This window comes from Lissotriton vulgaris, chromosome 9 (assembly GCF_964263255.1).
Source record: "Lissotriton vulgaris chromosome 9, aLisVul1.2, whole genome shotgun sequence".
NCBI lineage: Eukaryota > Metazoa > Chordata > Amphibia > Caudata > Salamandridae > Lissotriton > Lissotriton vulgaris.
In genome coordinates, this window is record NC_141697.1 from 179,789,825 (window position 1) to 179,813,235 (window position 23,411).

At 44.1% G+C, this 23,411-nt stretch overlaps 1 protein-coding gene across 3 annotated transcripts in view; it reads left to right on the forward strand.

Annotated features, from left to right (window-relative positions):
• Positions 1–23,411, forward strand: part of KLHDC1 (kelch domain containing 1) — a 1,440,569-nt gene that overhangs the window by 850,700 nt on the left and 566,458 nt on the right. For all 3 annotated transcript variants that reach the window (XM_086936594.1, XM_086936596.1, XM_086936595.1), the window contains one exon: positions 5,569–5,627. In XM_086936594.1, coding sequence (XP_086792720.1) covers positions 5,569–5,627 — 59 coding nt within the window. The remainder of the gene's footprint in view (positions 1–5,568; positions 5,628–23,411) is intronic.

Consider the following 23,411-nt stretch of genomic DNA (forward strand, 5'->3'; position numbering starts at 1 on the left):
TCGTTACATCCCTCTGTGGAGCTGGATCCTAAGCATGGGGTTTTCAGAGCTGTTTCCCCGACCGTGAAGACTCTTGACAATCGATACTTAAGGTACTTCTGGGCTCCGTCATTAAAATTCTTTTCTGCACTACCTATGAGTTTTTTTAGCTCTAGTTAGTAACCCCTCTATATATTGCTTTCAGGTCCGTTATCTGTTTTACCTGGTCCCCCCACTGGCATCTTTATCTGTTTGGAGCTTACTATTGGATACACCAGTCCTCGATAAGAGGTATATATTCTTACAGTTCTGAGCATGCGTTTCCTTCCCCTGCATGCTTCGTGCGCTGCCAGCTGGGTATCCGGTTCCCAGTTCCCTGCCTGCACTGACTTATTGTTGGACACACCGGTCCTCATTAAGAGGTTTATATTTTTACAGTTCTGAGCATGCGTTTCCTTCACCTGCATGCTTCGTGAGCTGCCAGCTGGGTATCCCGTTCCAAATTCCCTGTTTTCACTGACCGTTTTTTCCTTCAATACACTTATCTTTTTGGATGCCCTGCATTATGTTTTAATTTTCTGTCAACCTTGTTTCTATTTTTTATGTATATGGTTCTTTCTATGTACTTTCCAGACCTTGGCTGCACCTTTCCCCTTTACGACTTGCTGCATTTCTTCAGCTCCTCCCCTGGGGCATTCTTGGATCCTTTTCAAGGTACTTTAATATGTTTGGTCAACTTTTGACCGACTTTCCCGACATCCTGTCAGGATACTCACGGTCTTCCTTAGACTGTTTTTTCACGTATCCCTTGTTTCTCAAAATAAATTTTCTTTCATCCCTCTTTTGTGTCCATCTTTTTTCAGCCCCTGTATTATCGACTTTTCGAATCCCTGCTGCTCAGTGAATGTTTACACCAGTGTGATCTCGCTGAGGCTTACTGCTGCGAATTATTAGAACCTCCCCTTGGGCCCCTCTGCTGAGGGTCTTTCGGTAGGCTGCCATTTTCTTACCTGACTGTTTGTTGACTTATTGTTTTACCTCTTATGTGGTGGTTCTTTGAGCACTCTCTAATTCTTTTTATTTTCTTTTGACATTCATTGGTGATACTTTTCAATACACGATGAGTTTTCATTCTTTGCCTGCCTACGTGACCTAGATCTTGGGCTATAAGGAGAATCTATTATTTCGGTATGTGTGTATGAGGTTGTTTGAATTCGTGATTTCTGCTTACTCTGACCCAGGCCTTGCTTTTAATTGAACTGCATTTTTGAGTGTGTCTTATATCGATTTTTTCTGCCCACAGAATTCCCTCTCACAGCCCTTGCTGTTACTAGGACTGCTTCCGAGGACCCTTCTGTCAGACGTCATTCTTTATGTCTGATAATTCGATCCCAAGTGCGCCCTGATGAAGGAAGCCTGTATTGGCACTTGTCCGAAACGCGCGTCGGCGCTTCTGTGTGTGGTGATATGTATGTGATTGTTTGTATGTGTAACTGGTTGTACAAGAGGTGTGTTTGAGTGAAGGAGTGAATGTACTTTGTGCCTTTTTTGAATCATTTTGGTGTGTCCTAGTTTTTTAACCTAAGACCTGTATTTAATGATGAAATGTTTAACAGATGTTGCTACACTGTTCAAATGAAATTAGTTTTCTATAAAAATGCTCTATATTTAAAAAAAATTAAAATATTTTTGAATAAATAAATTCTCCTTGTGGTTGTGTGAGCTAGTTGAATGTATGAGTAGAACTGTGTCCTCCTGGCATTTAGGGAACACCCCTTTCATGTTCTTCTTTCCAGTATTCTCGCCCTGGCGGGTTGTTCCCCTCCTTGATATTAAGCCTTAGATTCAGGGACCCTTTTCTGTTTTTCAATTTAATTCCCTTCTTGCTGTAACCTGAACTTGAACTTTTCCTTTTCTTAGCTTATGGACAATGCCCTTAGAGACTTTAAATATGTGTTTTCCTGGATCAGAATAGGCTATTGATGGTTGCTAAGGATTCATCTTGCTACCTTGTGGTCTTTGTACCTCTGTAAGTGGATTTGAGCTAATTTTACACCAGTGTCTAGTGCTCTTATTAAAACCGTTATATTTGTAACAAAAATGTTAGAGATTTGCTATACTAATGCATTTTTACTCTTTAATACAATAATCTTTACAACTCTAAATTCAATTGACATTTTCATTTGTGTCTATGTTTCTTCATTGACAATGTGCATAGGGTGGGATTTGGTCCTAAATTGATGAAGATGGTTGGAAATTTCTAGAATTACCCCTCCTATTGTCATAAAAATATTAATCAAGGGAGATTTATGAAGTAAAGAATGTTTCATAACTGGAGATATTGAACTACATGAGAATTCACTCTAATTGTAGGAAGGCCCAGTGTGGTTAGGGTGGAAGGAAGAGTAAATATTTCTGCGGTAAGTGAGGAGATACTGTAAAACAAGATACATTTTATAGTAGAAAATATGCTCCAGCAGTACCAACTTCCATTTGTATTTTTGGGTACTTTATGATCCACTAAGGCCCTAGGTCTGAATGAACGGTGTCCTTTTTGCTCCCATTTCCAGTCTATAAAGGTACCTGACAGAGGTAACTATTACAGATTGCAGCAGTGATAAGAGCCAAACCGCACTAACCTACCATGTACATGTATTAGTATTCAGGTAACAATATTTGGATGTGGCCTAACGGCTAGAGCGGTCAACCTCGAAGCTGGGAAACCAGGTTTGAGTCTCGGCAGGGACGCTCAACATCCTGTGAATCGAGGCAAATAACTTAATCTCCCTGTGCCTAACAAAATGAATGTGTCTGTAACGCAACTGTTACTTATGTTAAGCGCTCTGATACCTACGGGTCGTGTTCACGCCATATAAAACTTCCAAAAAAGAAAATGGATTAGGTGGGGCTAATCACAGAAAACACTTCTCCTACAGCAAAGTGTGAACCATGGAAATTAAAATGTAATTACCAAGTGTTTGACATAATCACATATAATTATAATCCACATTTGTAAATCGCACAATCACCCGTAAGGGTCTCTAGGTGCTGGAGGCCGTCAGGAAGATTAAGCAAGCTATTGCCCAGAGTCACATGGTGCAGGGATAATCTGCCGCCGGTGCCGGGGATCGAACCGTGATCCCCAGATTCCGGAGTCAGTCGCCCTCGCCGCGGCGCCACACCTCTCCCCCGGCGCCACACCTCTCTCAGACATACTGGAGCACACCACCCAAAGCAAATTCAACAGAGATGCTTAAATGGAGAGAATCAAGAGTTTGATAACTTGAAAGTGTATAAAAATGTATTGCATTCACATGATACATAAAACATGCAACTTTTTTTTTTTTTTAAAGGAATTTTTCAGTATATATGGCAATTGTTCTATTCCATCACAGGTAACAAAACAGACAAATCCTACGAACAGGTAATAATGCAAGCCCAAAATCCTGGTAACATATTCCAGAATAGAAACTACTGGGCAACTAAACATAGACAAATGCACAGTAGGAAGGAATCAGTTTTTCTTGTATAATATCCAATGAATGTCACAGCCATGCAGCCAACACGTGCTTTGTCTAAAAGAAGACTTCCTCAGGGCTTCTAGTCATGATAACATAAGCTGGAGAAAACTATCCAGATGAGAGCCAGAATGCAATAGGAGCGTATGTTTTAGTGTAAGTATGAATGTAATGTCCTAATATTCAAATAACGTTGTCCATAGAATTGAGTTTTATGTTTATCTCTATATATCTAAGGGCTACTACATCCTCCATCATGAGTGCAGTTTATCAGAGATCGCCTATGCCATGATCCGCAAATGGCAATGCTAAGTGGAGCAGGTGAGACCTTTGAACTCAGCATAGCCATTTGCGGATAGTGGCATCGCGACCTCTATAAACTGTACTCAACAAAAAACTTTTTTTGTGTTGGCTGCATGGCTGTGACATTCATCGGATATTCTACACGAAAAATTGAGTCCTTCCTACTGTGTATTTGTCTGTGTTTATTTGGCCACTATTTTCTGTTCTGTCATGTTGCCAGGGTGTTGGGCCTGCATTATGACCTGTTCATAGGATGTGTCTGTTTTGTTTCCTGTGATGGAATATCACAATTGCCATATATGCTGAAAAATAGTTTTTTCTTTAAAGTTGTATTTTTTATGTATCATGTGAATGTAGTACATTTTGGTACTCTTTGAAGTTATCAAACTCTTGATTCTCTCCATTTTAGCATCTTTGTTGAATTTTCCCACTTTCACTCCTCCTATTTTCATTGGCAATAAAATCCTCAGCGACATAGATCCGTTGTGACACCCAAGTATGAGGATTTGATCTGGGGCTGGCCGTAGAGGACCACATTGTTGTATATGCAGATGGCATTCACCTGTTTCTTTCTCAAACATCTGTTACGGGGCCTTGCATAACATATATGCTTGAAGCCTACGAGGAAGCATCTGGACTTCAGTCAGCTAGTCCAAATCCCTTCTGGCATCCCTGAATGGGTACAGAAATAATGAGACCTGGGAGCCATGTCTCCCGGTCTCTTTTTTCAGTTTTCAATACTTGAGGGTTCTTATCGCGTTCAATCTGGGACTCATGTAGAGCCTCAACGTGCAACCGTTGATTCTTCAAACCTGTGCCGACCTGGATAGATAGTTCAAACTTCACCTTAATATCTTGGACGGGATGGCTCTGATTAAGATGATTGCCCTCTCATGAATACTTTGTGATCCAGACCCAGAACCCAGGTGTTTTTTCTGTTTGGTGCACACTAGAGACTTTTATCACATGGTTTGAGAGTGCCTGGCTATGGCCAAATATTGGCGAAGCATCTTTGCCATCCTGTCCAGGGTCTTGAACAGACCCGTTGACCTTTCGCCACTTGTGGCCTTGTTGGGCATTCTTGATGACATTGATGGTAATTGTGGTGAATGCACTTTGGTGGGGATTGGGACATTGATATCAAAAAGAGAGATCATTAAACAATGTTATTGTAACTCTTTTTGGCTGAATGGTGGGGGAGGTGGACTGGTGCACATAGCTGAAAAAAACAATATATGTAGTGAAGGGATGGCCTTGAAAACATTTGAGAATATGGTGGAAATAGTGAGACCACTATGGTTTGGTGTAAGCTGTTTTAGTCCTACATATGATGTATAGAATGTGCTGGCCTGGCATGTTATGTTATGACGGTAAAGAGAATAGTGTTTTATTATGTAGCCTGGAAAAAATAAATTATATTAAAAAAAGGTTTTAAAAAAATAGACCTATTGTGTCAAATCAATTTTCAAAGTACGATTTTAGGACCATAGTATATGCAGTACGGCACTGAATAACAGTCACAGTGCACAGAGTCATTATACCAGAAAAATAGATTTCTGAGAAAGGTAAAATCAAACTCTCAATCACCAAGCAAAAACGTGTCTTTGCTACACAAAATTATTACCTTTGTCAGGTGTTGTTTTCAAAAGTGCTTACTATTTTATTGTACTCTGTTGAAAGTGACACTCACTTGAAAATATGTCCAGAAATACTGATGCAATGCATACCTTATTCATGCGCATATGCATTTTTGTGTTTGGATTTTCAGCAAACCAGGATGAATGACTTGCATTCATTGGACTTGGATACTTGGACTTGGTCTGGAGGGTAAGTTGCACTCCTAAAAAAGTGTAATCATTGTTAGGTTGTAATCTCAATGAAGCAAAGAAAATGCTGTAGTTGTCATCACTATTACTACAGAAAGTGATTTTGTATAGCCAAATGGCTGCTTACTATGGATTTGTGCTCGTAGGTATAGTGATTGAAAACACTTTCTGTTCATCCCAAAGAAAAAACCTTATGTCAGCTTAAAGTAGGTGTATGCATCTGACCTTCAGGAAAGGGGCACTGAGAAAAATGGTGATAACAAAGTACTGGTGATGGTAGCAAATGCAGCATCCAGCATTGTCATGCTGAACATAACGTGCTAACATAAGTATATTATTTTGGGAAAGGACTACTTCCCTAGTGTGTATTGTTATACTACACATTTTGGAAATATTGCGTAGGCATTGTGAAGATTTTGTGATCCATAATTGTGACTACGAAGTGAGATTTTAATGAATGTTGGAATAATGTTTTCTGTACATTCAAGATGAAGGCTGCATCGCTTCATCCAGTTTCCTAATCCTGTTTCATGAGCAGCATGGTGGTCATCTTGAAAGTATGAAAATATTATTTTCTATACTTTCAGTTTGGTCATCGTGTTGAGTTATGAAGTTGGGCCACACAACTTCATCTTGAGATTATAAAAAAACAGTTTTCTATAGTTTTCAGATGACTGGTTGCCTATTGGCTTTGCCAATACTGGATAATTTTAACAGCATCCGCCTCATAAGATCCTCAAGGTGCTTACCAGGTCAGGCCTTGGAGTCTCCTCATTCTAACGTCATCAAGGTTCAACTCCTGGTGGCCTCTCCACTAAGCCACCATCACAGCAAAGGACAACCATCTGTCTCTGAAGCCTCTACCATCACTCCTCTTGTTCCAAGTAGCGGCGCTGCAGCCTCCCCAGGGGCTGACCCCAGCGCTGAGGGATCTATCACTCATAATGTAGAGTCTTATCTCACACCAGGATGGGAAAGTTTGCCACTTCTCTCCACCATTGGCCTCCATCAGGTCTCACAGGCCCAGGAAGCCCTGGGTTCACTGCCTCCACTCCAATGTCTCCTGTCCAGAGCCCTACGACCCAAGCAAAGGGCTGCAGGCGAGGACCTTGCCACTCACGTTCCGCCTGGCAGCTCTGCCCAAGGCTTTGGTGCTCGTTGTGGATTCCTGTCTGTGCTGTTCCCTATCACACCCTCAGCAGGGATTGCTATATGTCGGGTCTCAGTCCTCGACCATACCTCCAGGCAGCTCACTTGAGGCAGGGGACAACAGGAACACCGCCAATGTTGCAGTTTCCTCCAGGCGGTCCCACTGGCAAGATAAATAAGTCTCTGTCGGCCATTCCCCTCATCACAGGGTGGTGGCCATCTTAATTGAAGCAGACCGGGAGTCTGGCTTTTGCAGGTTTCCATGACTCTAAATCTCCCTGACTGCAACTTCCAGTCTCCCCTAACGTTCTGTTACATCTGGGGGCTGGGTTGGGGCATCTGGTCTGAGTGCGGGTTCAGGAGGGACTCCAGTCATCAGAACTCAGTATGGACACATGCACATGGGTCCTCTTCGTGGGCTTGCCTCCCCGGGGAAAGCCTGTTTAATGAAAAAGCCAACCTCTTTCTAGAGCACTTTCAACTGAGCCATGCTATGTATACAGCTCTGGATTTTGCTCCATAGTTAAGATTTCAAAGGTTTAGGATTCCTTCACCAGGCCAACTGGGCCTGCCTATAACCTGAGCCAGTCACAAAGCCAGCATCTTTTCTTTAATTCTTGGGCAGATGTTCATGTAGAGGAGTAAGGGTTTAGTCTACTTCTTCTCCAATCTCTACCCTGTTACTAAAAACCACTCCTAGCCGCAGCCGAGTTGGGGTTGGGCAGGCGTGGGAGGGAATTGGGGGAGGTGGGAGGAGGGGCCCTTTGGGTGGGGGAGTTCTCAATGTTGTTAATTGTTATATCATGTTGCGAGGCACTGCTTTGGCTCGGTACTCTCAAACCACATGGTTCCCAACTGACATAATACGCCACTTCCCGTCGCAACTGCCATGTCTATGACGGACTCTAACGGCACTCCTGACTCCTTAGTATTGCTCACTTGGAACGTACGGGGTCTCAATGGCCATCGTAAGGTCCGCAAAGTCATTAGTTATCTATCCCGACATGGGGTGAATGTCGCTCTGTTACAAGAGACGCACTTACACCCACACAGCCCCATGTTGCACTCAAAGGGTCTGGTGGGCAACATTCATGCTGCGGGCTTTACCTCACACGCTAGAGGGGTCCTGACTTGGGTGAATCCGAGGTCACTAGTGACCATGACGCCCTTAGCGACAGACCGGGAAGGAAGATATACACTCTCTAGATGTCACGGTAAGGTGTTAGACCTAATTATCCTAAATGTTTATGGTCCTAACTATGATAATCAAGATTTTTACAATAATCTTGCAGAGGTGGTGCAGCCATATGCTTAGCACAGTGTGCTGTGGGGCGGTGACTTCAATTTTACCAGACAACCCATTATTGACAGGTCGGACGGCCCGGACAGACCACCCTCGGCCTCTGCCAGGGCGGTTGAATCCACACTCTTGAGATATAACTTGGAGGATATCTGGCGACACAGACACCCACACGAGGGGGGCTTCACGCACTACTCTGCACAATACACTATACATACTAGGATTGACTATTGGTTTGCCTCACGGCACCTTTTGCGGCAGCTCCGCGCCTGCACAATTTTATCCCGTACCTACTCTGACCATTCCCTTTGTTGATCTCTCTAGCTTTCCCCAAAATGAGACTTCCTCCGTGCTCCTGGCGCTTCCCGCCGTATTCGCTTCTTGACATAGTCCATAGAAACGTTCTTTGATGCAAAAGTGGGATCGGTGTACTCCTTCCAGACCATCTGAGAGGCCTTTAAGTCATATATCAGGGTGGTGGCGATTTCTAAGCACTCGGGTGTGCTCAAGTCAATTCCTGTTCGGCTGACGGCACTGGAACTTGAGCTAAAAGAACTAGAATCCGCCCATGAAATGGATTGGAATATGGCGCTTTACAGCAAGTAAACCTGGACGCTTCGTGACTACCACGAGGAGGCGGACTCAGAGTTAAAACATCTTGGAAAATATGCCACTGCCAGAGCATATGGTGAGGGGGAAAGACCGTGGGGGGTCCTTGCTCAAATTATTAAACAACGTAGGGAGAGAAAGGCTATCCCAACTATGTATTCGGAACACAGGGACTCCCTCATGACGGTGACTCAGGTGGCCGAGAAATTCAGGGAGTACTACGCAAATCTCTACTCCTCTCGGCTTTCGACCCCAGAGGAGCATAGACTAGACTACCTGACTCTTATAGAGCTGCCATGGCTCACTAATCCACATCGCGAGTTCTTAATGCGCCCGATTGAGCGAGACAAGATTATTTTTGCTCTCTCAGAAAGGAGGGCGGGGAGTGCCCCAGGCAGTGATGGCCTTACAGTTGCCTTCTATAACCTTTTACTGCCGCATCTCCTCACACTGTTTGAAGATATATGTACCTCTGGAACAATGCTGCAGACTATGCAGGAAGCAATTCTGGTAGCTATGCTCAAGCTGGGGAAGCCTGCAGATGACTGTGCGTCTTACAGACCTTTGTCCCTCATGAACGTTGACGCGAAGATCTTTACGAAGATACTAGCTAATTGCCTGAGCCCTTTGGCCACCACCCTGGGGGCCCCAGAACAGGCAGGCTTTGTGCCTACTCGTAACCTTACATATAACCTAAGAACGGTATTTGCAGCCATGCAGCATACCCGCCCAGAGGTCTCTGCCATTGCGGTCTTTTTAGATATGGAAAAGGCCTTCGACTCTGTCGAGTGGCCTTTTATGAGGCATGTCCTGAGTCGCATGGGTGTCGGGTCGGTCTTCCTCCAATTACTGGCAACGTTATACCGCATTCGGATCGGCTCCTTTGTTACCTATCCTATATGTATTTGTGGTAAATATTTGATTTACCGTCCTAATTTCTATGCAGGTAAGTACTTAAACAAAAATAACTCAATCGGAAAGAAAGACGCAGAGTCCGTGGTGTTAGAGTTCTTAGGGGTTTTATTCCTTAAAAAGGAATGGTTCTGGTACCGGATATCGTGTTCCTGACACCACTGGGGTGCAGGAAGGGATAGAGCATACTTTATTGACAAGACATAACTTTTATACTTAAACCATATAGTGAATACCAATACAGTAGGCGTAACAGCTGAGAGAAACAAGATAACAGTATACACGTGTTAGCAATACGTAATCAGAAGGCGTGAACTGGGCGTGAACATAGAGGTGTGCACTAGAAACGTCACATGTAAGCGTCACAAGTAGGTGGGTACTTGGCAGAATCTTGCAATGTCAGCAGAAATCTGAGGTCTGGATGCGCGCGCAGCTGCATGACGTGTGATAGACGTGGAGCTGGAGGGTGCAGGGGACTTGACATTTACACTAACGGAAAGAGACAGAAGTCTGGCATGTCAGATCAACTCGTACCTATATCATATCTGATATCTGATGTTTGGGAACCATATTATCTAGAGGGAAAGGTCTCTTGGGCAGAGGCTATTCTATACTGACTGTGAGTGCGTGTATAGGCGTCTACGTGTCTGCATGAGATGCGAGGGGGCATGGGCCTACCATGGTAACAGAAGCTATGAATTACTTGCACGGAGACAGTGAGGCCGGGCCCTTTGCTCTGCAGCTGGAAGGATGTTTACTTGAACTAGTAGGCAGGAATGTATGTTTGAGGAGCGGAACAGATAATTCGAAGGTTGAATACAGTCTTGGCAGGCAGCAGGCTGAGCTAAGCGCCGTTAGCCGCACAGGGAGTAAGGCAGAGGTCACGGGTACAGAGGCAGCCCAGGCTGAGGCTTTCAGAGTCAGAAGGCAGAAAAAGGCTCGATGGCAGAATTCAGGGCCTACTTCGCCAGAGCTGAAAAACGTGTAAAGTACACTACAAAAAGACGTTGGCACGGCATACTTAGGAACGGAATATTCAACCCGTTCAGGGTGGATCTGAAAGAGGACATGTTAACGTTGGACGCAAATGTATTTGCGTCTTCATAGCTGGCACAGGAGGGAAGTTACATGCACTTTAAGCTTGTACATGGAGACGGTGGGGTACACGTTAGGGAACATTTCCTGACCATAAAATTTTATATTTCCTCATTCCCTCCTTGTTCCCTACGGACCCTTCATGATATATCGATCCTCATAAATCGATCAGTCTGTTCTTGTAACATCATTTGCTCTTCTTTCTTCTTTTCGCGTTTTGAGTGAAAACTGGAATGTGGAATACATGAAGTGGCGCACAGACCACAAATCGCTGGCCCACACTGTAGGCACAGGCAGCAACTGAATACTATGACAAGGGCAATGCCTAGGAAGGATAGGATCTTCCATCCCCAAGCGGTCAACGTTGTCCAGAACCAACCGGACCAAGTCCAGGTGCCTGGATTCTGATGTATCAAACTTGCAATTTTATGAAGACGTGTGATAGCTTTATATACTGTTGGCGCGTTTTCTGGAATGAAAACACAGCAACTTGACCCGATGACCTTACAAGCTCCGCCCCTATCTGCTAGGATGACGTCAATAACAAGACGATTCTGGAGAACAACAACCCGCATGGCAGATTGCTCCTCTGTTAAGTTGCCTAGAGCGGAGGTAGTTTCATTCACTACTGCTTCGAGTGTTCTAGTTAATCTTCGTATCAGTTTACTATTAAAGACTGTACCTAAGTAGGGGAAGAAACCTTTATTGAAGTCTGTGTATTGCTCCCATGCCGTTTCAGTATAGTCGACAATCGGGAGATCTCTTCGGAGTCTATTCTTTACTAGATTTGTATTTCTGTGGTAATCAGGAGGGGCTAGGAAAACAGGTGGCAGAAGGAATGCAATATAACAGGTACCATCCCAATCTGGAGGTAAACGTATGTATGCGGTATGGCCACAAACAAAGTAGGAATGACGGGTAGCTCTAAAGGAAGACTTGCCTTGATCACTGAATTCGACCACAGTAGTACATTTACTATGACCTAAGTGAACTGAACCCTTCTTTCTGACACATAAGTCACCCGTGACTGGTAGTACTGACATAGCAGGAAGAACTGGTGCAGCTTCGGATTCAACAGTAAGAATCATAAGGTTAATTGTATAATTACCTAATCCATATACTTCATTTTCTAGATCAGTTCCTATTCTAGTGGGAAGTCCCTTCTTGTCAGGATAACAGGCGTTAAGCAGAACTAAGTTCAGGTTTCCCCAAACCCAATTTCCTTCGAAAACAGCAATATCAGGATCTAAGGAATTAATTATTCTAAACCATGCTCCACATGAGCCATTGTGAGTGAACGGGTACGGAAAGAGGGGCAGAACTCCCTTGTATTTCTGATAGGGAGGGAGTCGGCCACATATCCAACAATTTGTAGCATTATTAGTCTGATGAGAGTGATGTAACATACTAATGAATGTGTTGTTGCGCAGCGCAAGTCTGTAAGATAATTCATGAGGGGGTAATTCGCTAAAAGAATGCTCGGCAGTGACATTGTAAGCAGATTGTTCACGCTTGAAGATAGGGTAGTATATAGGCAGCAATATACTTGCAACAATAATCAAAAGACTTAGAAAAAACATAACCAATAATGTCACTATACAGTGACTACGGAGTGATTTACAATATGCATGTTTCTTGAATTTTCTCTCTCTCTCTCTATCTCGGTCTAGGGGATACATGTCAGAAACTATTTAACCGATTCACCTAGGGGAGGACTTAAACAATTAAACTGTCTGACTTGCTAGACCGTAATTTCTTTTTGTACTCCTCTTGGGGAGTATTCTCTCTCTTGGGAACTTTAAAGTCTCTCGTATCGAGGCAGTCCTTTGAGGGGGTGGACGAGTCAGTCTCTGGCAACAGTTCATTACATTTTTTAATATGACTCGTGTGGATCCACCCTTTTCGGCCTTCAACTTTAATTGCCGTCCTCGTGGTCAGAAGGACGATCTTCGGCTCTTTCCAGCGGGGCTCCAGCGGGCTTTTCCTGTCGAAGTTGCGAATCAGCACAGTATACCCGGTTCGGACGTCGTGTGGCTTTACATCAGTGTTGTCGGGAAAGGCTGCGGCAACCTGTGAACGACATGATTGGAGTGCAGACATCAAGGAGGCAAGGTAATCTGTCAGCATATTACAATCAACATCGGTAATTTTCTTAGGCATGGGCGTCCCCCACATATTTGGTGGTCTGCCAAAGACCACCTCATACGGTGATAGTCCTGATCTCGAATGGGGGACCATTCTCATATAGAACAGTGCAACTGGCAGGGCGACTATCCAGTCGACCCCTTTCTCTTTACAGATTTTAGCAAGGCGTGTTTTCAGTGTCTGGTTATGCCTTTCTACAAGGCCAGCTGCCTCGGGATGTCGGACACATTGGAATTTCCACTGATATCCTAGCAGAAGTGAAACCTGCTTCATGAGCTCGGACGAGAATGGCTGTCCGTTATCTGAGTACACGATACGAGGCAAACCGTACCGTGGGAAGAATTCTCGAACCAGCTGCCTGGCAGTGGTCGGGGCAGTGTAATCTGGGACTGGATATGCTTCGGTCCAACGGGAGAGTGCACAAACAACTACGAGGACATACTTGAATCCTCGACAACGGTCCATCTGGATATAATCTATCTGGAGGACTTCAAAAGGGTGATCGGGAGGATGAAATCCACCTTGCTCTACGGGGACGCTTTTACCTGGATTGAACTGACAACAGATCATGCAAGTACGCACTTTCTGTTTTGCGGCTGCTCGTAAGTGTTTGTTGTACCATAGATTCTGTAAACTGTCTAACATAGCTTTTTCTCCTAGGTGTGCTGGACTATGTGCTGTATTTATTATGACTTGAACCATAGAGTCGGGGAGAAACCATGTAGATTTTCCCTTCGTCATCCATCCTTGATCTGTCTGGATCCCTCCTAGTTCAGTCAATTTCTTGATTTCATCTGGAGTAGCATGTGTCTGAATATCGATTACATCTAGGGTGGGATCCCTAACTGTCATACACTGTGTCGGCACTATTGTCTTTGTCACATCAGTTGTCTGGGTGTGAGTCAATGCTGTATGTTTTGCTGTTTGGTCTGCCAGGTCGTTACCCTGGGAAATGGAATCTGTAACTTTAGTATGTGCTTTACACTTCATGATGGATATGCCTGAAGGCAGATGTATTGCTTCTAATAGTGCTTGAATGAGGGGACCGTGTTGGATCTTGGCCCCGTGAGAGGTCAAGAAACCTCGTTCTTGCCATAAAACTCCGAAGTCGTGTACGACTCCGAAAGCATAACGTGAATCTGTGTATATGTTAACATTTCTGTTCTTGGCTAGTATACAGGCTCGGGTCAGAGCGATGAGCTCTGCTGCTTGAGCGGACAGTGTATCAATACGATATGTTTCTTTGACTTCAGTTTCAGTGGTCACTGCATACGCGGCCACTAATTCTCCTGTGTTTGTTCTCATACATGAACCATCCACGTAAAGTGTCAGGTCTGGATTTGTCAGTGGAACATCTGTTAAGTCTCGTCGGGGCTTTGTTACTGCATTAATGATCTCTATACAATCATGCGGGGCTGAATTTGTCATAATCGAAGGTAACAATGTTGCAGGATTCAGAATGTTACAGCGTCTGATTTCTATGTGTGGCTGGAATAACGTTAATTCATAACCTGTCAGTCGTGCTATAGTCAAGTGTTGAGTCTGGGTTCGGTTTAAAAGAACCTCTACGGAATGTGGAACTTGTACTGTTAATGGATGTCCTAATACAATTGAATCGCTCTGTCTGATTGCTAAGGCTGTCGCTGCAACTGACTTTAAGCACGCAGGGAGCGCCTGGGCTACTGAATCCAATGTACTTGAAAAATAAGCACAAGGCTTATGTGAACCTGCTTGATCTTGAGTGAGGACAGACAACGCTGTACCATCACGTTCTGTAACAAAAAGTGTAAAAGGTTTGCTGTAACATGGTGTCGCTAAAACTGGTGCTTGACATAAAGCTTTCTTTAATTCCTCAAAGGCCTGTGTATGTTCCTGAGTCCAAGGGAGGACAGTCGAAGTCGTTGCCTCCTGTGTTGTCAACTGAATGAGTGGTTTAGCTAGAAATGCATATTGAGGAATCCATTGTCTGCAGTACGAGGTGAGGCCTATAAAGGCCCGCACTTCCTTTTGTGTCTGGGGTTGTGGCATATTTATGATTAACTGGATGCGGTCAGGTGTGAGCTGTCTCCCCACTTTGGACAGCAAGTGACCCAAGTACACAACTTGCTGAACACAGAATTGTAGCTTCGAAGGAGACACCTTGTGTCCCTTGTCGGCCAGAAAATGTAAAACCGTCAGTGATGCCTGTTCACATTCGGGTTCACTTCGTGCGGTGATCAGCAGATCATCGACGTATTGTAGTAAGGCGGTGTTAACTGGCATTTGGATACAATCAAGTTGTCTTTTCAGTGCTTGACTATAGATGCTGGGGCTTTCTGTGAATCCTTGAGGTGCGCGTGAAAATTTGAAACTTCGTCCATTTAAACTGAATCCGAAGAGGTATTGGCTCTCTGGATCAATCGGTACACTGAAGAAGGCGTTCTTGAGATCAATTACAGTAAAGAACGTTGCTTCTGAATCAATAGCAGTCAATAGGGATGAGATGTCGGGAACCACAGGGTACTGTGGAACAATGCATTTATTCAGTTCTCGTAAATCAATCACCAGCCAATATACTGGCGGTGCATTGGGATCAGTACGTTTAAGAATCGGAATGATAGGGGAATTACAGATATTGGAGTCGGTTTCTACGACCACTCCTTGGGCAATGAGCTCTTCAATGATTTCCAGTAAAGCCACTACAGCATCGGGTGGTAACTTGTATTGTCTGATACGCGGCAAAACAACTCCTGGTCTGAGTGTAACACGGTATGGTGTAATGTGCATGCAACCTACATCGGTTGGGCCTTGTGCCCACAGGTGCTTCGGTACATTTTTCAATCTGACATCAAACTCTCGTAATACATAGTGACCCTTAAAGTCACGCAGAAAAAGTCTAACTCCTTCCGGAGAACAACATATCACAGCTCCTAGAGCTTTCAATGTTTTGATACCTAACAGGTTTTCTGGACATGATTTCGTGAGTAACAAGTCTGTAACGCGTGATAATGGACCCACAGCTAGGGGGACTGGTTTCGATACCTCATTTACAATAGGCTGTCCTGAAAAACCAAGGGAAACATTCTGTGAGCCTGAGAGGGGTGCCCCTGGGACTTCATTATGGCTGATTGTTGTGCGGCTTGCCCCTGTGTCAATTAAAAACTTTCTGTCTTTTCCCAATACTTGACTGTGTACATAAGGACCCTCTTGATCTACAGGAATCTCAATAAGAGGCAAGCCAACCTCCCTCTCTAGGCTGTTTCATGTGTATCGCTGATAATCGGGATAATCAGAGCCTGGGCCCTTTGGCCACCACCCTGGGGGCCCCAGAACAGGCAGGCTTTGTGCCTACTCGTAACCTTACATATAACCTAAGAACGGTATTTGCAGCCATGCAGCATACCCGCCCAGAGGTCTCTGCCATTGCGGTCTTTTTAGATATGGAAAAGGCCTTCGACTCTGTCGAGTGGCCTTTTATGAGGCATGTCCTGAGTCGCATGGGTGTCGGGTCGGTCTTCCTCCAATTACTGGCAACGTTATACCGCATTCGGATCGGCTCCTTTGTTACCTATCCTATATGTATTTATATGGGGCACACGACAAGGCTGTCCCCTATCCCCAATCCTGTGTGCACTAACGGCAGAGCCATTGGCTTGCGCCCTACGGGAATATCATGGTCAGAGGGCCATTAGATTTCCTAATTACCGACTCATTGTGTCTACGTACGCTGACGACACCCTTCCATATATTAAAGACCCTGAAGCTAACCTCCCACCTGTACTGTGCGAGGTAGCCCTGTTTGGCGCACTTTCAGGCATCAAGGTTAATTGGGACAAGTCTATCATGTTCCCCTTTGACGCCGGCGATGGTATGCTTTGAGCCAGAGTATCCGTTACAATCGACCACGGATCCAGTACGGTATCTAGGCATCCGTCTTCATACTGTTTCGGTTATAGTACTGAGAGAAAATTATGGGGTTGCCATCTCTAAATTGGAGGACAACATCGACGGTTGGATTCGTCTACCGCTGTCGTTGATGGGTAGAGTGTCACTGATGAAGATAGTCGTGCTGCCTCATTTTCTCTTCCTTTTTACCAACATCCCGATGGTCCTATCCCAATTTTTTTTCACCATTTGCAGTCGCTAATGGTCCGTTTGGCATGGGCGGGTAAGCAACTTAGGGTGGCCTGGAGGATACTGACACATGCCGTATGCGATGGGTGGTTTGACTGCTCCAGACCTCGAACTGTACTATAGGGTCGCACAGGCCTACCATGCTTATCACTGGATGCACAGCACCACGGATACTCCGCATATTGGGATAGAAACCATCGTGGCAGATCCCAAATCGCTCCCATCTCTTCTATTTTCACCACAAGACAGACGCACAGGCATATTGGATTCGCTAACTTCAATTACCCATGCCTGGCACAGCATACTCATTACGCTCCCTGGTAGCTTATTGTACTCCCCTTTGGCTCGTCTCGAGTGGTGTTACTGGTTGGCCCCATGCAGAGACAAAGGTGTCATTGCGGCGCTTCGATCACTGAATGTGCATACCATAGGTCATTATTTTGCGGATGGTGTCGCCCGACCCGTGGGGGACATCATGACGGAGGTGGAATCACCCTCGGCTTTAGGGCAGTTCCAGCTGCACAGAACGAGACATGCCCTTATGGCTCTCCTTCGGGACGACATGGCAGAGCCCCTGGAGGTGGTGGCCCTGACCGTAGTCCTAAAGGCGCAATCCCCAGCCAAACTAATATCCAGACTCTATCATACAATCGTGGCGGCCAGAGAGGGTGCATACACTAAACCGCGTCTGGCATGGCAACAGGACCTTCAGACAGAGCTTTCGGACAACAAATGGCGATACTGATGTCTGAGCACTAAAAGAATATCTCTTAACGGCCGTCATAGGCTGGTTCACTTTAAATTTCGAAATAGGGTGTACTACACACCCGAACGTCTACATTGCTACGGCCTATGTGAGAACTTGCAATGCGAGCACAGTGGCACCCTGATCACGATTTCCTCCACGTAGCGTGGTCCTGCCCCGGAATCGCCCGATTCTGGGATGATATTTTCCGCGGGGTTAATCGTGTATCAGAGTTGGAACTTACCCCTGACCCGCTGCTGGCCTTATTGGGCTACTCTAAATCTCTTCCTAAGTCGTGTAGGCGTCTAGTAGATATGGCCTTTCTCCTGGCTAAACGATGTGTTGCCGTCTGCTGGATGCGCGGCCCCACCCCCACACTGGCACAGTGGTCTAGAGATATGCTGTACTGTTGCACACAAACAGAAAATTACAGTGAGTTGCTCCCCCGCGCAATAGACCCAAAAACCTCCGGTCCTTGTATGTTACCAATAGGCACACCATAGACACCTCTTATAGTTCTCACTCCAATTCCCAAATAGACACTGCACCCACTAATGGAGGCCCTGACATGTAGCAGATCACTTCTTTTCCTTCGGACTGCTGGCACGACCTCACCTCTTTAGGTCTTGGGATTCCATTGAACTGACGCACAGACAGAAGGAGTGTACTGGGGAAGAGGCTTGAGTTCAGGTGTTGCTGGTTATTCTAACATTTTCTCCGAGATATGGTTTCATTGTTGTGCATAATGTGCAGTTATTGTATGGGGACATTGTGTGGATACCCTTGCCGAGATCTGTATAATGTGGTGCCTTCTGTATGTTTTATGCTGCAAAATTTTCAATAAACATATTAAAAAAATTAATTAAAAAAACCTAGTCCTAGCACTTGCAAACATTGGAAATTGTTGATGGGCCAACTTTTTCAGCGATGGTAAGAGAACACTTTAAACTGGTGAGTCCTTCATAACATACATGAGTTATTAGCTTAACTTCCTGAAAAGGTCACCACTCTTCCATCCACAACCCCATGCACATGACATTCTAGCAAAGGCTGCAATATAAAAATTTACTCTTAACCAAAAAGGTTGGATTGCTATGCCAGATATTTCATTTTAGATGCCTCCTGGACACCTCATGCTCTGTCCCTGCGGGTCTGTTGTTCATAAAAAATAATCTTAAAACGGGTTAGAGTCCGCCCATTACTTATAGGTAGCAGGAAGCACACACTGTAGGCTGCAAACATCCACAGGGTAATTGTGTTTATATGTTTAAATGGTCAAGTGTGTGTGCCCTTGCTGGTATACTTTTTTCCTTTTCCTTTTGGAAAGTTCTTTCATATCTTGCATTTTTAGATAACTTTTAGCCATGCTGCACAGCAGCCGCACTGCATGGCAAAAACACATTCGCAAAGCTAATATCTTTTGCATAGGCGAGGCCTGTTGGCTTTGCCAATGCTTGCTCCATATGATCGATTTTCTGAAACCTTTCCAGAATACATCTTGACCATCATAGACTTGGTCAATATACCAACCGACAACTTGGTGGACTGTCACCCACGAACCGCCTGCGTATTACAGGAGAATGTTGCTTTCTGGGCAATGATCATTCCTGTGACAGCAACAGGAGTGTTTGGTGTTAGTATGTTTCAGAATTCCTATCCCAACTAAACACAGACAGCTATGTCGGTATAGCTAATTATACCAGTAGGGAAAATAGATCACATTCTAATAGAGACCACACAATAGGGATTTTTTTTTTTGCCAAATGCCACTTCAGTGAATCTACACATTACAGTATCATCAAAATTTACAACATCGCAACATTGATTACAGAACTATGAGTCGCTTTACAAATATAAATTAGGGTTTATTTCATGCAGTTACCACACAAATACATTTAAAATTGGAATAAATCCAAACACATTACAAAAATTAAACACCACAAATTGTATATTCACATGTCCAAAACAATTGGAGATAAAGGTTTGAGATAGTTGTTGACGCAGCGTTTCGGTTTTCTGAGATTACAACACCTTCTTCAGGACAATTCTAAATTAATATACATACAATTAAAAACATTCACAATGATACACAGTATATGTTGTGACAATTGTTGATTCAGTGGCATTTTTTTAACAGTTTTACATCTGATTATTTTCTTTCATGGTTATAGTATCCCTATTTTCCCTAAGTGATCTGTATAGTAAACAGTAGTTAAATACATACAACAATATAGTCAACATTAAATCCTCAATACTTAATTGTCCCAGGTTATACATACATATGTAGTTACCTACACACCTAGACTCAAGGTGAACCAACTTAATGGTTAGAGAACCTACCTCAACTAAATATTTTGGGTCAGAGGAACGACTTCATTGACTTCTATTTTTTCTTTTTCTTTCTCTTGCTTTAGTATGTCAAGGCCCAAATGAGGATAATGGGATTCTGATCCTTACTAGGTTTTCAAATTAACCTGCTGGAAAGTAGATATTTAAGTGAGTCTACTATCGTCCGGCATGTCTCACTTATTTGCCACAATTATTGAAAAAAACAGTACCTCTCTTAATGAAGTGAAGATAAAGGGTGTCCAGAGGAGCCACCAGAAGGGTACCTTAATATCTTGATGTATTCTACAAGAAGACATTATACAAAATGCTGTTATTTGAGAATGAATATTCCTATATTATGGTATTTATTCCCAAAGGCCTCCAGCAAAACTTACCGGGGTAAAAAACAATTAGTGGCCAGTCATGGAATGCTGATATTTATCCGGCATATGGTTTGTAGGGGTTGTCCTCCTTTTTACGTTGATCAATTAAAAATAATCTGCAATATAGAGGAAGATATCTTTGTATGAGATATCAAAAACAATCGCTCCATAGAAGAGAGCGAAGACAATACTAATATGTTACAGTTTTATGTAAGTCAGGTCTGACAAGACTATGCGGTTTGCACTTGAGCCTCTTTATTATAATTCCTAGCGCATATCGGTCTCGTCTATAATTAGTAGTGCCTCCAAACTTTATAAATCGATTTGCAAAAGGGGGTGGTGATGAACAGAGTGTCTGAATTGAGCAGACCACTCTTACCCAGTCCAAAGATCAGGGCTTGATCCATCACCGTTATTTATCTCACTGCCCCATCCCAGCTCAGAACCTGGCTATATGCAAATCAGTCTGTCCCTGGCCCAGTGCATCATGGGAACAGGGCAGACTAAACTACCAAGCCAATTCTTTACCAGAAAGGAGACAAGCTACCGGGGACCGGTTTCTGGCATTTCAGCCTCTTCGGCCCGGCTTGCTTGAATCCTGATGGAGCAGTGAGAAAGGGACTCATGTCTGAGTATACCCTGCCACACCTATAGTGGCCAAAATCGATTTACAAAAGGGGGTGGTGATGAACAGAGTGTCTGAATTGAGCAGACCACTCTTACCCAGTCCAAAGATCAGGGCTTGATCCATCACCGTTATTTATCTCACTGCCCCATCCCAGCTCAGAACCTGGCTATATGCAAATCAGTCTGTCCCTGGCCCAGTGCATCATGGGAACAGGGCAGACTAAACTACCAAGCCAATTCTTTACCAGAAAGGAGACAAGCTACCGGGGACCGGTTTCTGGCATTTCAGCCTCTTCGGCCCGGCTTGCTTGAATCCTGATGGAGCAGTGAGAAAGGGACTCATGTCTGAGTCTACCCTGCCACACCTATAGTGGCCAAAATCGATTTACAAAAGGGGGTGGTGATGAACAGAGTGTCTGAATTGAGCAGACCACTCTTACCCAGTCCAAAGATCAGGGCTTGATCCATCACCGTTATTTATCTCACTGCCCCATCCCAGCTCAGAACCTGGCTATATGCAAATCAGTCTGTCCCTGGCCCAGTGCATCATGGGAACAGGGCAGACTAAACTACCAAGCCAATTCTTTACCAGAAAGGAGACAAGCTACCGGGGACCGGTTTCTGGCATTTCAGCCTCTTCGGCCCGGCTTGCTTGAATCCTGATGGAGCAGTGAGAAAGGGACTCATGTCTGAGTATACCCTGCCACACCTATAGTGGCCAAAATCGATTTACAAAAGGGGGTGGTGATGAACAGAGTGTCTGAATTGAGCAGACCACTCTTACCCAGTCCAAAGATCAGGGCTTGATCCATCACCGTTATTTATCTCACTGCCCCATCCCAGCTCAGAACCTGGCTATATGCAAATCAGTCTGTCCCTGGCCCAGTGCATCATGGGAACAGGGCAGACTAAACTACCAAGCCAATTCTTTACCAGAAAGGAGACAAGCTACCGGGGACCGGTTTCTGGCATTTCAGCCTCTTCGGCCCGGCTTGCTTGAATCCTGATGGAGCAGTGAGAAAGGGACTCATGTCTGAGTATACCCTGCCACACCTATAGTGGCCAAAATCGATTTACAAAAGGGGGTGGTGATGAACAGAGTGTCTGAATTGAGCAGACCACTCTTACCCAGTCCAAAGATCAGGGCTTGATCCATCACCGTTATTTATCTCACTGCCCCATCCCAGCTCAGAACCTGGCTATATGCAAATCAGTCTGTCCCTGGCCCAGTGCATCATGGGAACAGGGCAGACTAAACTACCAAGCCAATTCTTTACCAGAAAGGAGACAAGCTACCGGGGACCGGTTTCTGGCATTTCAGCCTCTTCGGCCCGGCTTGCTTGAATCCTGATGGAGCAGTGAGAAAGGGACTCATGTCTGAGTATACCCTGCCACACCTATAGTGGCCAAAATCGATTTACAAACCTACCTCAACTAAATATTTTGGGTCAGAGGAACGACTTCATTGACTTCTATTTTTTCTTTTTCTTTCTCTTGCTTTAGTATGTCAAGGCCCAAATGAGGATAATGGGATTCTGATCCTTACTAGGTTTTCAAATTAACCTGCTGGAAAGTAGATATTTAAGTGAGTCTACTATCGTCCGGCATGTCTCACTTATTTGCCACAATTATTGAAAAAAACAGTACCTCTCTTAATGAAGTGAAGATAAAGGGTGTCCAGAGGAGCCACCAGAAGGGTACCTTAATATCTTGATGTATTCTACAAGAAGACATTATACAAAATGCTGTTATTTGAGATATGCGCTAGGAATTATAATAAAGAGACTCAAGTGCAAACTGCATAGTCTTGTCAGACCTGACTTACATAGAACTTTAACATATTAGTATTGTCTTCGCTCTCTTCTACGGAGTGATTGTTTTTGATATCTAATACAAAGATATCTTCCTCTATATTGCCGATTATTTTTAATTGATCAACCTACAAAGGAGGACAACCCCTACAAACCATATGCTGGATAAATATCAGCATTCCATGCTTGGCCACTAATTGTTTTTTACCCCGGTAAGTTTTGCTGGAGGCCTTTGGAAATAAATACCATAATATAGGAATATTCATTCTCAAGTAACACCATTTTGTATAATGTCTTCTTGCTTGTAGAATACATCAAGATATTAAGGTACCCTTCTGGTGGCTCCTCTGGACACCCTTTATCTTCACTTCATTAAGAGAGGTATTGTTTTTTTCAATAATTGTCGCAAATAAGTGAGACGTGCCGGACGATAGTAGACTCACTTAATATCTACTTTCCAGCAGGTTAATTTGAAAACCTAGTAAGGATCAGAATCCCATTATCCTCATTTGGGCCCTGACATACTAAAACAAGCATTTGCAATGCAATGGTCTTGGCATCATTAAAG